The sequence below is a fragment of the Gopherus flavomarginatus genome, chromosome 6 (assembly GCF_025201925.1).
Source record: "Gopherus flavomarginatus isolate rGopFla2 chromosome 6, rGopFla2.mat.asm, whole genome shotgun sequence".
NCBI lineage: Eukaryota > Metazoa > Chordata > Testudines > Testudinidae > Gopherus > Gopherus flavomarginatus.
Genome location: NC_066622.1, coordinates 74,372,960 through 74,386,592, shown reverse-complemented (window position 1 = coordinate 74,386,592; position 13,633 = coordinate 74,372,960). Strand labels below are relative to the sequence as shown.

Below are 13,633 nucleotides of genomic sequence, written 5' to 3'. Positions count from 1 at the left end.
CCATGACAGCAGCAGACGGTACAGAACGACTGATCATCATCATCTCATCGCCAATTTACAATGGCATGGCAGACAGTGCAGTAGGGATGGTAACTGTCTCTGCTACCTTGCAAAGGTAAATGAATGCTGCTGTGTAGCACTGCGGTACCGCGTCTGTCAGCAGCATCCAGTACACATATGGTGACAGTGACAAGGCAAAACAGGCTCCATGGTTGCCATGCTATGGCATCTACCAGGGCAATCCAGGGAAAAAGGGCGGGAAATGATTGTCTGCCGTTGCTTTCACAGAGGAAGGATTGAGTGACGACATTTACCCAGAATCACCGGCGACACTGTTTTTGCATTGGGATCTCAACCCAGAATTCCAATGGGCGGTGGAGACTGCGGGAACTATGGGATAGCTATCCACAGTGCAACGCTCTGGCAATCGATGCTAGCCTTGGCACATGGATGCACACTGCCGAATTAATGTGCTTAGTGTGGCCGCACGCACTCAACTTTATACAATCTGTTTTACAAAACCGGTTTATGTAAAATCGGAATAATCCCGTAGTGTAGACATACCCAAAGTAACACTGTAACCAGTAAAGAACAGGACAGATTGAGCTGGGAGAGGTACACTCCAGAAGGAAAAAGAAAATTCTCAGGTTAAGGAGTTAGAGAAATGAAACATTTGTGGGATACTTTATTATTTGACTATAAACTACACAAGAACTGCTGAGGTCACAGAGATGGAGTAGCAGCATTATGCCTAAGACTATAAAAAACTTACTATCAATATTACGTTTTAAGTGTTTAGTGGTTATCTGAGCCAAACAAATGTTCTTCCTAAATTAAAATCCAGCCCAAGTGAAGCCAAAAGAAAGGAGCAAAACTTAGGCATGTAAAATATTAGGACAGCTAGGAATTTTGAAGATAAAGAGCCAGAGATACAAAAATAAGTAGGCCTGTCAGGGTTCAATTTTAATGAGGAGATACTGGCAAATGTCGATTTCAGCTGACTCACTGAAACAGATGAAAAAAAAATATCCATTAGTAACAGCTGGTGAGAGTGCAGCCTATTCCCCCAACTTTGCACCTGAAGGGATTGCGTGTCACTGGCCCTGTGGAAGTGCAGGGAGCCCTCTGTGGCCCTGCTGTTACTGGGGATATGACAGCAGAGCTGTAGAGAGCTCCCTACACAACAAGTGACAACTGATCCCTGCAGGTTCAAGGTTCAGGGAAGGCTGCTGTGTTGGCAGGGGGAGCAGGATCCCCTGGCCAGGATGGTGTGAAGGAAGAGCTTCCTGGCCACAGTGGAGGCCACCCCACTATAGAATGGCTCCATCCCCAGACAGGAATTGTTCAGCAGTGGGGTGGCCTTTATCGTGGCTGGGGGCTCATCTTCCCCCTGGCAGCCCTTTGCTCTGCTGGGCTAGACCCAAACCTTCCCCTGCATCTTGCGCCCAGGTGTCTTGGTCCCTTGGCTGAGCAGAGAACCCCCTGCAGCCCCATTATCAGCACTATTAATTGTTGAAATTGCAAACAAACAAAAAATCAATTCTGCCATGCCTAAAAATAAGCAACAATTATGCCAGAAGGAGAAACCTGTGAGATAACTGGTGGGTCTACATGATTTCATGGGAGCAAAAAAAGAGAATGTTACTGACCTACTCTTTCCTGGTAAAGAAGACAAGGCACTGTCAGCAACCGAGATATCAAAGGCCTTGTCTAAACTTGTGGTGATGGTGTGTAGCATATGTGTAGTTACACACCGCAGTGAAAAGTAGGCAGTGTTCGCACTGTAGCGTGTAGCTATTCACAGCAGTGAAAGGCTCTGGCGGGGGAGGTAGCAGGGAAAGGCTCTAGGACAGGGATCAGCAACCTTTGGCACGCAGCCTATCAGGGTAAGCCCTGGCGGGGCGGGCCGGTTTGTTTACCTGCCGCGTCCTCAGGTTTGGCCGATCGCGGCTCCCACTGGCTGAAGTTCACTGCTCCAGGCCAATGGGGGCTGCGGGAAGCGGCGGCCAGCACATCCCTTGGCCCGTGCCACTTCCCACCACCCCCATTGGGTTGGGATGGCGAACCGCGGCCAGTGGGAGCCGCGATCAGCCAAACCTGCGGACGTGGCAGGTAAACAAACCGGCCCGGCCGGCCAGGGGCTTAACCTGACGGGCCGCGTGCAAAAGGTTGCCGATCCCTGCTCTAGGATACTACACTGCCAAAAAACAGCAGAAAATAAATAATCCCAGTAAAATCACCAGTGAGAATACTTAAAGCGTTTTAGGTCGCAGATCAGGAAATAAAATTTCCCAAAAGCAAGCAAGGTCACTGAGGGATACACATTTTTAGTGCTATCTGGGGAAAACACCCTCTAATTGGCTGCTCTTCCTCAGAAGGTGGGCCAACAAGGAAACAGCCAATTAGGGCAAAAACAGGTAGAGCTCTCTCCCTTTAGGAACCAACATCATTCTGTCTATGAGGGAGAGGATAGGAGGTAGCAGGGAAAAGAAAAAGAGGAAAAAAACACAGCAGCTCAGAATGGCTCCACTCCCTATTCTCATCCTGTGAGCAACAGGAAGACTCCTCTGCCCCTCCTGCCCCCGCTGCAACTGGGCAGAAAGGTCCTCACTGGAGCCCCCTCATCCCACAGGACTGGGAGAGAGAAAGAACATCACAAGCTGCAGAGATGAGGGTAGAGTGGTAGGATTGATTTGGGGCTGGGGGCAGAATTGATTTCTGGGCAGATGTGGGGGTGACGACAGACACCCCCACACCCTCTTTTGGAGACCACTTTAAACACTAACTATATGACTGGTAGATAGCAAATATTGCATTTGGCTATGTGAAAGACAGCAGGCACTATCATGGGAATGACAGACCCATGAAATTGTTTCAGTGTCAATTGAACTGGCTGGAAAATTAGAGTTATAGAATACTGAGATAAACGTGACAGGGACAAACCAGCATGATTTCTGCAAAGCCAAATCACGGCTCTCCAATCCACTCTAAGTTTCAGACTATCAACAAAGCAGACAACACAAGAGATATATTTAGTTTGAGAACTCTCTCACAACAGGCCCTAAAATAATCTTAGTTATGAGGAGTACTGCCCCATCAATGACCTGGGCTAGGACTGGAGTTTAATATGTGCTAATGTTAACACGTTAATATTCTGGAGTAGGGGGATCAATGACGAGGTGGAAAGTTATGGAGCTAACAACATTTATGTTGATATCCCAAACTAGAGAAGACTGAAGAACTTCAGAGGAGCCTAACAACACTAGATAAAATACACAATATCATAGCAGATGAAATTCAGGGTTGAAAAATGCAAAGTTTCTAAACACTGATAGGCATAATCTGAACTACGCATACACATTATTGGGTTCGAAATTAATTGTAACCACTCCAGGAAACCAAGCTGTGCTTATTGTGCACAGACGAATGAAAATATCTGCTTAGTAAGTTATTGCAGTCAAAACAAAAATGTAAAGATGTATAAACAAACAACAACTTGCTCTGTATAGCACTCTTCATCAGTAGATCTCAAATTGCTTTACCAAGGAGGTAAGTATTATCCTCATATTGTAAATCAATTGTGTATCCTCACCTGAAATAACGTTAAGTTCTGGTAACCTTAGCTCCAAAATAAATAATTTTATATATCTCAGAAGTAAAGGGAGTCCAGAGAAAACCAATGGAAACAATTAGAGCTATAGAATGACTTCCATATGAAGAAACCGGCAAGAGTATGACTGGTGATTTAGAGATGACTAAGTGGATACATGAAATAGGTATATAAAATAATGAATGGTTCTTATTTCTTTAAGCACAACAAGGGGATGCCAAATATATTGCCTTCAATTTCATTATTTCTCATAGGATTTTTTTTCATCACAATGCATAACCAACTTACTACCACAAGGTAACACTGAGGCCCAGAGTTTGAGAATGAAAAAGATTAGCCGTTGTGGCAAGGCACCTCCTCCATCTTGCCAGGCTCAGTACTTCCCCCTTTGATGTGGCAGGACCTGGAGTAAATCAGCCCCACTCTGGACAGTGTTTGTTTTCCCACTCTGAGTTTGTCAGTATTTTCAAGGTAGGCCTCAGCACAGGCCCAAGGAGTACTCCTCCACCAAACAAAAGAAACCAATTCACAAACACAAAACAAGGGGATGCACCTTTCCCTGCTGCTTCGCTGGGTGGGGGCTGGCAGTTCTCCCCCCAAACAGGCATTCCGTTTTGGTTGTTTCCCCTGTAGGGAGGGGAGCAGCCTCTCACTCTGGAAAAGCCTATCTCCCTGTCACCCCTAGACCTGCAGCAACTGATCTCTCTTCCCTTTCTCTCACCAGAGGAGGGGTTTTTAAAGGACTCAAGCAGCCCTTAATTGGACTCAGGTGTCCCTAATTGACCTGAGGTAACCCCTTCTCAGCTTGTAGGAAAAAGGGCACATCACTCTTGGGCTCACATACCTGCACTTCCACCAGTCTCTTGCAGCCGTCCAGCCTGACTTTGTCACACCTTATATAATGGGACAAACATGTGTTCTAACAGGTGTTAGTTAAAATTCCCCTGTGAGCCAGTTATTTCAGGATATGGTTTCTTGGTTCTCTCTTTGAAACAGCTAACACTGGCCAATGTCAGAGATAAGGTACTAGACGAGATGGCTCATTGGTCTGATATGGTATGGTAATTCTTATTTACATGGACATATTTATTTTTATTCAAATCAAAGTTTAATATCTGGTATTTTCCTGCAGCACAACTAGCACCTCCGCAAGTCATACAGGCTTTATCAGACTCTTGGGCAAAGACATCAATATATGTAATAGAAAGACCTCATCAGAAGGTAACAGGTCATAAAAAGCCTGCAAACTAGCTGGGAAGTAAAGAAAGGATGGTGAATAATGAGGGGGGAAAAGGGTCTTTTATAACATTACGCTGGTCTTTTATAACATTATTTTCAGCATTCTCACTAACATGAAGATGCCAAACCCATATGGTCGTTTAAATGTATACCATCCCAAGAGATGCCTTCAAGACATAAACCATCTGAATCAGAACACACTGGGTCTATTTCCACAAATGGGATTCAGCTCTGTGTTAGTGAGTGCACAGCTTCCACAACTGTATTTTATGATGTACAGCAAAAATACAAGAGCAGATGCTAACTTTTAGCACATTACTCCATCAAAGTAAAAGACATTGTAGTGCATTCCATTAACCTCTTTTATGGATATTCTGACGTGAATAAACCAACGCTGGTCAATTAAATCATGGTGCACAATTTTCTAATCAGAACTACTATACATACTGAAAAGAATATTTGTCAAGCAGAAAGAGGTAAAAAACCGGTTGGCCTCTAGTTGTTTTCAAAGCCTCAGTTTTAGCTCTCTCCAAGATCTTGTCTCTGAATTACTGGAGAAATAGAGCTGAATGCAAGAATACAGTCACAGGACTGGAAAGGTCTAACCTGGACCCAGATTCTTTGTGTATGTCACCAAATCCTCCATAGTTTCTACCACCTCTGCTACAGTCAGGTATTCCAAAATTCCTTTGCAGACACGGATGATTTTACGGACCTAGGGAAAAAAAAACATTCCAGCATTTATTAGATCAAGCTATAATACAATAAATTAGAAATACTTGTTTATTACTGAAACAGAACAGGTACAGCATTTGGTAGCATAATTTATAGAAACGTATGTGGTTTGGAATGTTGAATCAGCTGCTCACCATTTGATTATTCAAGAAAGCCTCATTAGCCAAAATCAACATCTCTGTACTTAGAAATGCAAATCCTGCTTCTAACAATTTCCAACGATATGACGACAAAGAATATCAGAGAAGTAGTAAAATGGTGAGGACGTGTATTTAACTATTATGGCACTAGACAACATGCTGTGAGTTTGAAGACAGCATAATTTCAAGTTTACTGTTGCTATTCAACCGGTAAAAAAAGAAATCACTTAAGCCAACCTGTATCAGAGTAGCATACTCCGAAGTCTACCCTATGAAAGGTTATCCATTAGGCAGTTTTGCACATGCAGAATACAATATACAATATCCTTTTTTGAAGGGCAGATCCAATTTCTTAAGTCTTCCAAAAAACAATGCACATTTGAAGAGAGGTACTTATTCTCCTTTTACTTCACTGTAGATTCTGTACACTTTGGTTTAATACTCTGTTAATCCATATTCAGTTTTTAACTGCTGTTTAAAAGATGCACACCAACACGTATAAATATTGCCTCTTTAAGTCTTCTACCACATACTTCAGAGCACAGCAAAACAGACAGATCCTGCGGCACCATGAAATCTTATTTCAGAGGATGTAACTTTGAAAATACTGCTTGTAGTGGATTCAAATCAAACTCCAAGTGTTGATAAGTCTGAAATTATGCTTCTAGAAATTGTCCTCAAAAACAGTAGCTCACAGCTACCACTAAAACTAAGGTAGATAAACCAACATTAGAGCAAGGGATCTCTTGAAAGTGGTTGGGAACATGCTGGATTTGTGAAAATCAAATCCAGGGTCAAATATATGTGTCTTGTTGAACTTGGGTATGTCACAGCTGAGGTTGAGAGCATCTAAAAAACTTTAACTTAAAAAAACCTGAATCCTCTGAGCATTGGATCTATAGTTGGAATATGTGAAGATGCCCATAACTCTTTGTGGTACTGATTATAATCACCTGCAAGAATATGTGTGATCACTAGTGCCACAAAGTAATTCCAAGCATTAGCCTCATCCCATGATATCATGATAAGAACAGTTTCAGCAATCAGTGAGTTAACAGTGAAGGAGCAACACTGGTACTGGAGTGCTAACATACCATGGGAAGGAAAGCATATGGAGACTTTGCAAGTGGAAAGGTATGATATAGGTAAACATTGTAAGCAGCATCAATTTTTCCTCAACCAAATGGGAGATGTTTATCTTAACTTCATTCCCTCTTAAAAGGCATGATGCTAGTTGCTAAAAAACAGGAGATACCATATTCCTAAGAAGGGGAAACATGGTCGCAAAAGTGAAGCAACCCAATTGGTTCCATTACTAGCACCGTACACACAAAACATACACAAGATGAAGCAGGAGCCTCAATCTCACAATTCCTTGCATCTACGGGTTTACATAAGGTCCTGAGTGCTATTTTTTGGTGGGGGAGGGGAGTGGGGATGCGGGGGATTAAGAAATACACAAAAACCTGTAAGTAACAAGGCAGCATGAAAAGGCTTTTCTTGGCAGGAAGATAGGCACAAAGAATGCTTTCAATCTATCCAAACAGAGTCCTTGTCACAGATAATGAATTTTGGGAAGTGCTGTAACTTAGCAAATATAAATTAAGTGGGTATTTGAGATAACATGCTACTGATATATAAAAGACGATGTTATTGGCACTAGGACACCTACCTCAGCCTCATCAAATGTCAGAAGCAAGTCTGATGTACCAGAGAGGATGCCTCTTGATCCATCAATGAGATAATCACGAGCAGGTACCGAATAAGGATCTGCTTGCAGCATCTGGGCTGCCTGGACAAGTTTAGTGCAGGCATTCTCCACTCTGTGTACAACAATAAGATACAGCCATTAATACTTACTCTGCATACTCTGCCAGAAGTGAACAGACGTGTAAACTTATAGGGGGTTGAAATCTCATTATTTGTAACTATCAAAACACAGCAAGCAAACTGTTTATCCATCCCAACACACACACAGACGGTTTAAACGTGCAAATATAAATATTTACACATCACTGATGAAGTCAGCCTTTGTCTTTAGAGCAAGATATACAAGTTAACAACACTGAGGTAACAGGTTAGAGACACTGACATGAGTCACAAAATACACTTTTAGTTCCAACAAGCCAGGACATTAGGTAGAGGGGAGTTTTTCCAACAGGATCACAGAGTCAATGTAATCACTGTGCAACATCCTGGCATTTGCAATATGTGCTACTAATGTTAACAGGCAAATGCATCATTAGGTAATTAATCAGAGCTGTAAGTTAAGATAACAAAAGGATATTTTGTGAAAAGTATTGAGGCTCCTCAGATCTTCATTTGTTAATGAAGAAGCTTTCCAGCTCTTCAATGTATATTACTACTTGTGCACATCAATATCATGTGAATAGGCATATGGTCTGAATCTCCTCTCTCTCAACTTCTGATACCAAGTCTAAGAGAGAAGGTCCCAAATGCAGAATGTCTGAGTGTTATTATAACCCTTAAGTCAACACAGTTGATATGAGCTTTAAAATTAATATTAAACTAATTCTATCCAGCTATTTGAAATACAGCCCTAAAGAAAACTATTTTGAATTAAGGAGTTAACCCTGTTTCAGTTATCAATTTCTTTTTCACTTTTCGCCAATGTCATATTCTTTGAACAAGTTAATCAGAAACTTTCTGATAGCAGAGCAAAAGCTTGCTTTCCAGCCAAACTCTAAAGCTTTAACACAGAAGTTCAAACTAAGCAACTGTTAATTTGGCCTCTCATGTCTGGATAGTATCCTGGAACACAGATTAGCAAGCAAGCATCTGCTCTGCCACCATTTAGTTGCAGGGCAAAGCTATCAACGGAACGTTTTGCCAAGTTTAACTCATTGATCAAACATTATTCATACCTTCTATGTTCACATTTCCCTGAGCATTCATGGAAACAGAAGCATTTGAAGTGATGCTTCTTAGTGTGAATAATGGCAATTAATCAGAGCTGTAAGTTAAGATAACAAAAGGATATTTTGTGAAAAGTATTGAGGCTCCTCAGATCTTCATTTGTTAATGAAGAAGCTTTCCAGCTCTTCATACAAAAGGCATTTGTATAGGTGTGCATATATTTTCATGCTCACCCAAATACCTTTTGTATATTTATTCCCACCAAAGTAAATATTTGACAAAACCAAAAAAAAAAATTGTAAAATTTTCTTAACAGCTTAAAAAACTAGCTTCTACCTTCCGCCTTCTCCACAATAATTGTGCTATAAGCTATCACAGCTGGGCACGAACACCAAACAGTGCAACTCTGAATACTTGTCACTGAACACAAGTTAGGAATTTATATTAGATTTGCAGAAGTGGGGAAAAGTTAACACACACATCCTGAAGTTGGGGCATGGGGAGAGAAGGAAGCAGAAGACATTACATATCAGGTGTGGTGGCATAGACAGTGAGGGGCTGAAGGAGTAGAATTAACAATTTTAAACTGTTCCTTCCCTATAAAGTACCAAAATTCTCCACTACTACTGTACTCAAGTGTGTGCCAACAGGGAGCCAGTTGAATAAGTAAGATTCAGTAGAGTTGTCTGTAGTTAGCTAGGTGCAGGAAGGAAAGCAACTGAAAAGCAATCGTGTATTTATAAGACAAGGAACATTAAGAGACTGTAAAGAGAAAACTGAATGGTAACATGACAGAAATAAATCTAGTACCAAAGTTTGTTTGCCACACAAAAGCATTCAAGTGTACTAACAACAACTCTAAGTCGTCCTGTCTTCTTTCTGCATCTGCACACAAAGGAAGAAAACCTCCTTGGGGCTGCATATGCAGAGGTGCCCAGGCAGTGTGCACTGTGAGAGCAGTGAATAGGAGCCAACTGCACAACTTCCCTACAGTTCCCTTCTCCCTGCTTCCCAGGGGGATCCTAGGGGGCCGTGTTGGGGATGTACTTCACTGCCCCACAGATGGCAGCAGCCAGGCTGGGGGATGTGTGTGCTTTTCCTCTAAAACCTACATTTTATGTCAAACTCCAAAACAGACAAAAATAAATAAAAATACAGTTAAATAAAATCCTCTTCACTGAACATCCCATTCCAGTTTGACAGACCTGGACACTGATGTCCTAATTATCCTCAGAACAGGTGCGCATGGGCCTTTTCCTGCAAACGTGATTCAACCTGGAGATGGAGTACCCAGTTTTCAGATTTGATGTCGGTTCAGTATAAAGTCGTCTCATACTGCCATCATTCTACTGAGACAGCCACGAAAGGAGCTAAGTATGCAGTTTATGTATTCATGTGTTCCTTATGGGCATCAGAGCCCCGTCAGTAGCACCATCACAGTTAGGAAACAGGGTGAGTGGTAGCATTTTCCCACCGTGCAACACATTCTTAGAGCTAGAGCGTTAACAGGGTGGAGGCAAGAGGGGGGACTACTCGGCCCCCTTGGGTCTGTGCACTGGAGCGTGGACACCAGAGCCCTAGGTTTGAGCACAGGAGGAAAATCCTTAACCTAGGGTTAAAATGCAGTGTAGATGCTAATGCCCATGGTTCCCTGATACAGGTCAACTGACTTGAGTCCCACTAGCCCTGGATTAACATTGATGTGTAGACATAACCTCACATGCATCAACCACATATGAGTCAACAGTGTGATACTGTTGCAAAAACAGCAAACGTGATTCTGGGATGCATTAACAGGTGTGTTGTAAACAAGACACGAGAAGTCATTCTTCCGCTCTATTCAGTGCTGGTTAGGCCTCAACTGGAGTATTGTGTCCAGTTCTGGGCACCGCATTTCAAGAAAGATGTGGAGAAATTGGAGAGGATCCAGAGAAGAGCAACAAGAATGATTAAAGGTCTTGAGAACATGACCTATGAAGGAAGGCTGAAAGAACTGAGTTTATTTAGTTTGGAAAAGAGAAGACTGAGAGGGGACATGATAGCAGTTTTCAGGTATCTAAAAGGGTGTCATCAGGAGGAGGGAGAAAACTTGTTCACTTTAGCCTCTAATGATAGAACAAGAAGCAATGGGCTTAAATTGCAGCAAGGGAGATTTAATTTGGACCTTAGGAAAAGGTTCCTAACTGTCAGGGTAGTTAAACACTGGAATAAATTGCCTAGGGAGGTTGTGGAATCTCCATCTCTGGAGATATTTAAGAGTAGGTTAGATAAATGTCTATCAGGGATGGTCTAGACAGTATTTGGTCCTGCCATGAGGACATGACCTCGATGACCTCTTGAGGTCCCTTCCAGTCCTAGAGTCTATGAATCTATGCCTAATGGACACTGCTGGCCAAAAGAGTACAAACTGGAGTACATGACGTACACATGCACCAATGGTGGAATACACTTGGACAAGTACTTGAAGATCACAGATCCCTTCATTGTTTGAAGCTCACAAAAGGAAGAGTCAGGACATCAAGATTACAAGATTTTTCTGCCCCAGCTACCCACTTTTGGGGGCCTAAAAAAAGCTTCAAACAAAGTATTGTTAAAGTGACGCATTCTAGCTTTTTGGGTAATCACTGCCGGCCTAGTAACAGATACAAATTCAGATGAAGGACTTTCCTGGAGATATGACACTGGTTATGTTGACCATGGGTTTCTCTCCATTTTCTGGTTTCCTCCCACAAGACAGATAAGTACAACGCAGGACATAAATTCTCCTTACGCTGATCTTAGTGTCATCCATCAATTCGATCTTAAGTGATCCTTGAATAAAGTTCAGTCAAACATGAAACTCTTACTATACCAGTTCTGAGCTAAACCAAGATTTACTACAAAGAAACTGGATCATGATATCTAACTTTCTTCATGCTGATCAGAGTTCCTCCTAATAAGCATTTAGACATAGTGCTGAGAGCAGTGAAATCATTGAAAATTGACCAATCCATCCTATTTCGTGACCCCACTAAGAAATAAAACATAATACTTTAAAAAGTCGTGTCAGAATAATACAAGATTTTCAGCCAGCGATTCCCCTGAGTAGACTCACATGAGCCTTATCACAGGATGTAGTCTACAACGAAACATCTGGTCTGTTCATTAGGAGCAATATTGACAATTGCGTAAGAAAATCCATTAAGACTAATAGAGTCAGAAAACAGGAATGATCTGGTCTCTGCTATGTAAGATGTAATTGTAGCTTTCAGTCCAACATACTTCACTAAAGTTAGTTTAACTGCTTCCAGCAATGGGAAATTAAGTTATATTTTTTCTTTTTAGTCACACTAAGAAAGGCATTAAACAGGTCACCTATCCACCCAAATCAAAATAATAGGCTGGATTTGCACTATGGAATTTCATGGTCATTTGTATAAAAGTTCCAATGCAGGTAGGGCTGTATTTCCCATTTGTGAACAACTGGTGTAAAATAAGAGCTTTTTAAATCTTCATGTCTTAAGGACTCAGCATGTGAATGGAATGTCTTAGCTACAATGTAGTTTTCATTTAAAAACCATTTAGATGATTTAGAGGTGGATTTGTGTTTTAATCATATAAAGCCCAGTTTAGAGAAATGTTCCACACCATTACCTCTCAAAATACTGCAACTTCGGAATATGTGCCTCTGCCTGCAGGAGTGGGGTTTTTGCAAAAGAACAAAATAATTTACTGCTCAACTGAAAAAAAAATTTGTTTGAGTTGAAAGACATGCAAAAAACACAATCACAGCACTCAATTGCTTTTTTCTTCCAACAGGATCTATATGTAGTATGTTAAAAAAAATGAACAAAAACTAACTGCTAGATTTGGATTCAACCAGAGAACACAAAGCTTTTAAGCTACAAAATCATTCAAATGTTATTGGCTGAAGACAACTCTCATATCTTATGCTCTTATTGTGTAAAAAGACAAATTGATATAGAGGATCCATAATTATCTAGACAAGATTAATTACTAGGCCAGCAAAAATTTCAGGTAAATAGATTGTGGGTAGGTATAAAGGACAAAAAAATGTTTAGAAACTCATTCTTTTTTATGCTCAAAGCTATATGAATAGTTAAGCAATGAACTAATTACAACTTATGATTCAATTTATTTTTTCCCCATCCAGTAAAATTATTGGGGGACTACAGGGAAGACAGTAGGCTAAGATTTTGTCAACACCAATCTGGGGGGAGATGGGAGATCTAATTTTTATATCTAGTGTTTAGGTTTCTTAATCTTTTCTGGAAGATTTTGAGAGCAGTTTCCCCTCAACCTACATTAATGTCAGTTTATATATTCTGTAAAGCAAAAATACTAATCTGACACTTCTCTGCTAACATCAAGGCTATTTTTCAGGGTTGGGGGGGTTCATTTTAATATACAGAATGCACGCTAATGACAATAATTTGAAATGGAAAAGCCACTAGACAGAAAATGGTAGCTCTAGAAATCTGACTGCCAGACTTGTCAACTCACCTCTGCTGTAACACCAGGTAGCACCACCACATTTATTGACCAGATTAATTATATATAAATATATTTTGATACTCTTGTTTTAGACATGAGCAGAACATTAGGATGACTTGTGATGTAATTGGATCCGTATGTGTCAAAACATCTGTTTATTTTTTAAACACCAGAGCCAATCTTTAATTTTAAATGCCACACAAAAGCTCAGTTGCTAAAGATAAAGTTTAATTACTGCAGGTGTGCCAATATATCTCTCTCATGTTTTATTCTGTGATGTACTTCTCTTCTGGTACAATTATTTTATATTACATTTCATTACAGTCAATGACATTTGCATCATTGTGTTGGAATTACTGACATCAGAGCAGCTTCAAGCTTTTCCCATAATTACAAAAATGTTAAAGGACTCTTGGCAATCAATTATCATTTCTTTAGTTTCCATAAGTGCACAGGGTACACTTGAAATTTATAGAAACAGTGACATTTACCACAAGGAACACAACGTAAAGTTGACCAACAGCAATTTAGTTAGTAG

At 40.9% G+C, this 13,633-nt stretch overlaps 1 protein-coding gene across 2 annotated transcripts in view; it reads right to left on the bottom strand.

Moving 5' to 3' along the window:
- Nucleotides 1-13,633, bottom strand: part of VCL (vinculin) — a 108,876-nt gene that overhangs the window by 49,903 nt on the left and 45,340 nt on the right. For both annotated transcript variants that reach the window (XM_050960034.1, XM_050960035.1), the window contains exons 3-4: nt 7,397-7,547; nt 5,456-5,564 (exon numbers count right to left, since the gene is read on the bottom strand). In XM_050960034.1, the coding sequence (XP_050815991.1) occupies nt 5,456-5,564; nt 7,397-7,547 (260 nt within the window). The remainder of the gene's footprint in view (nt 1-5,455; nt 5,565-7,396; nt 7,548-13,633) is intronic.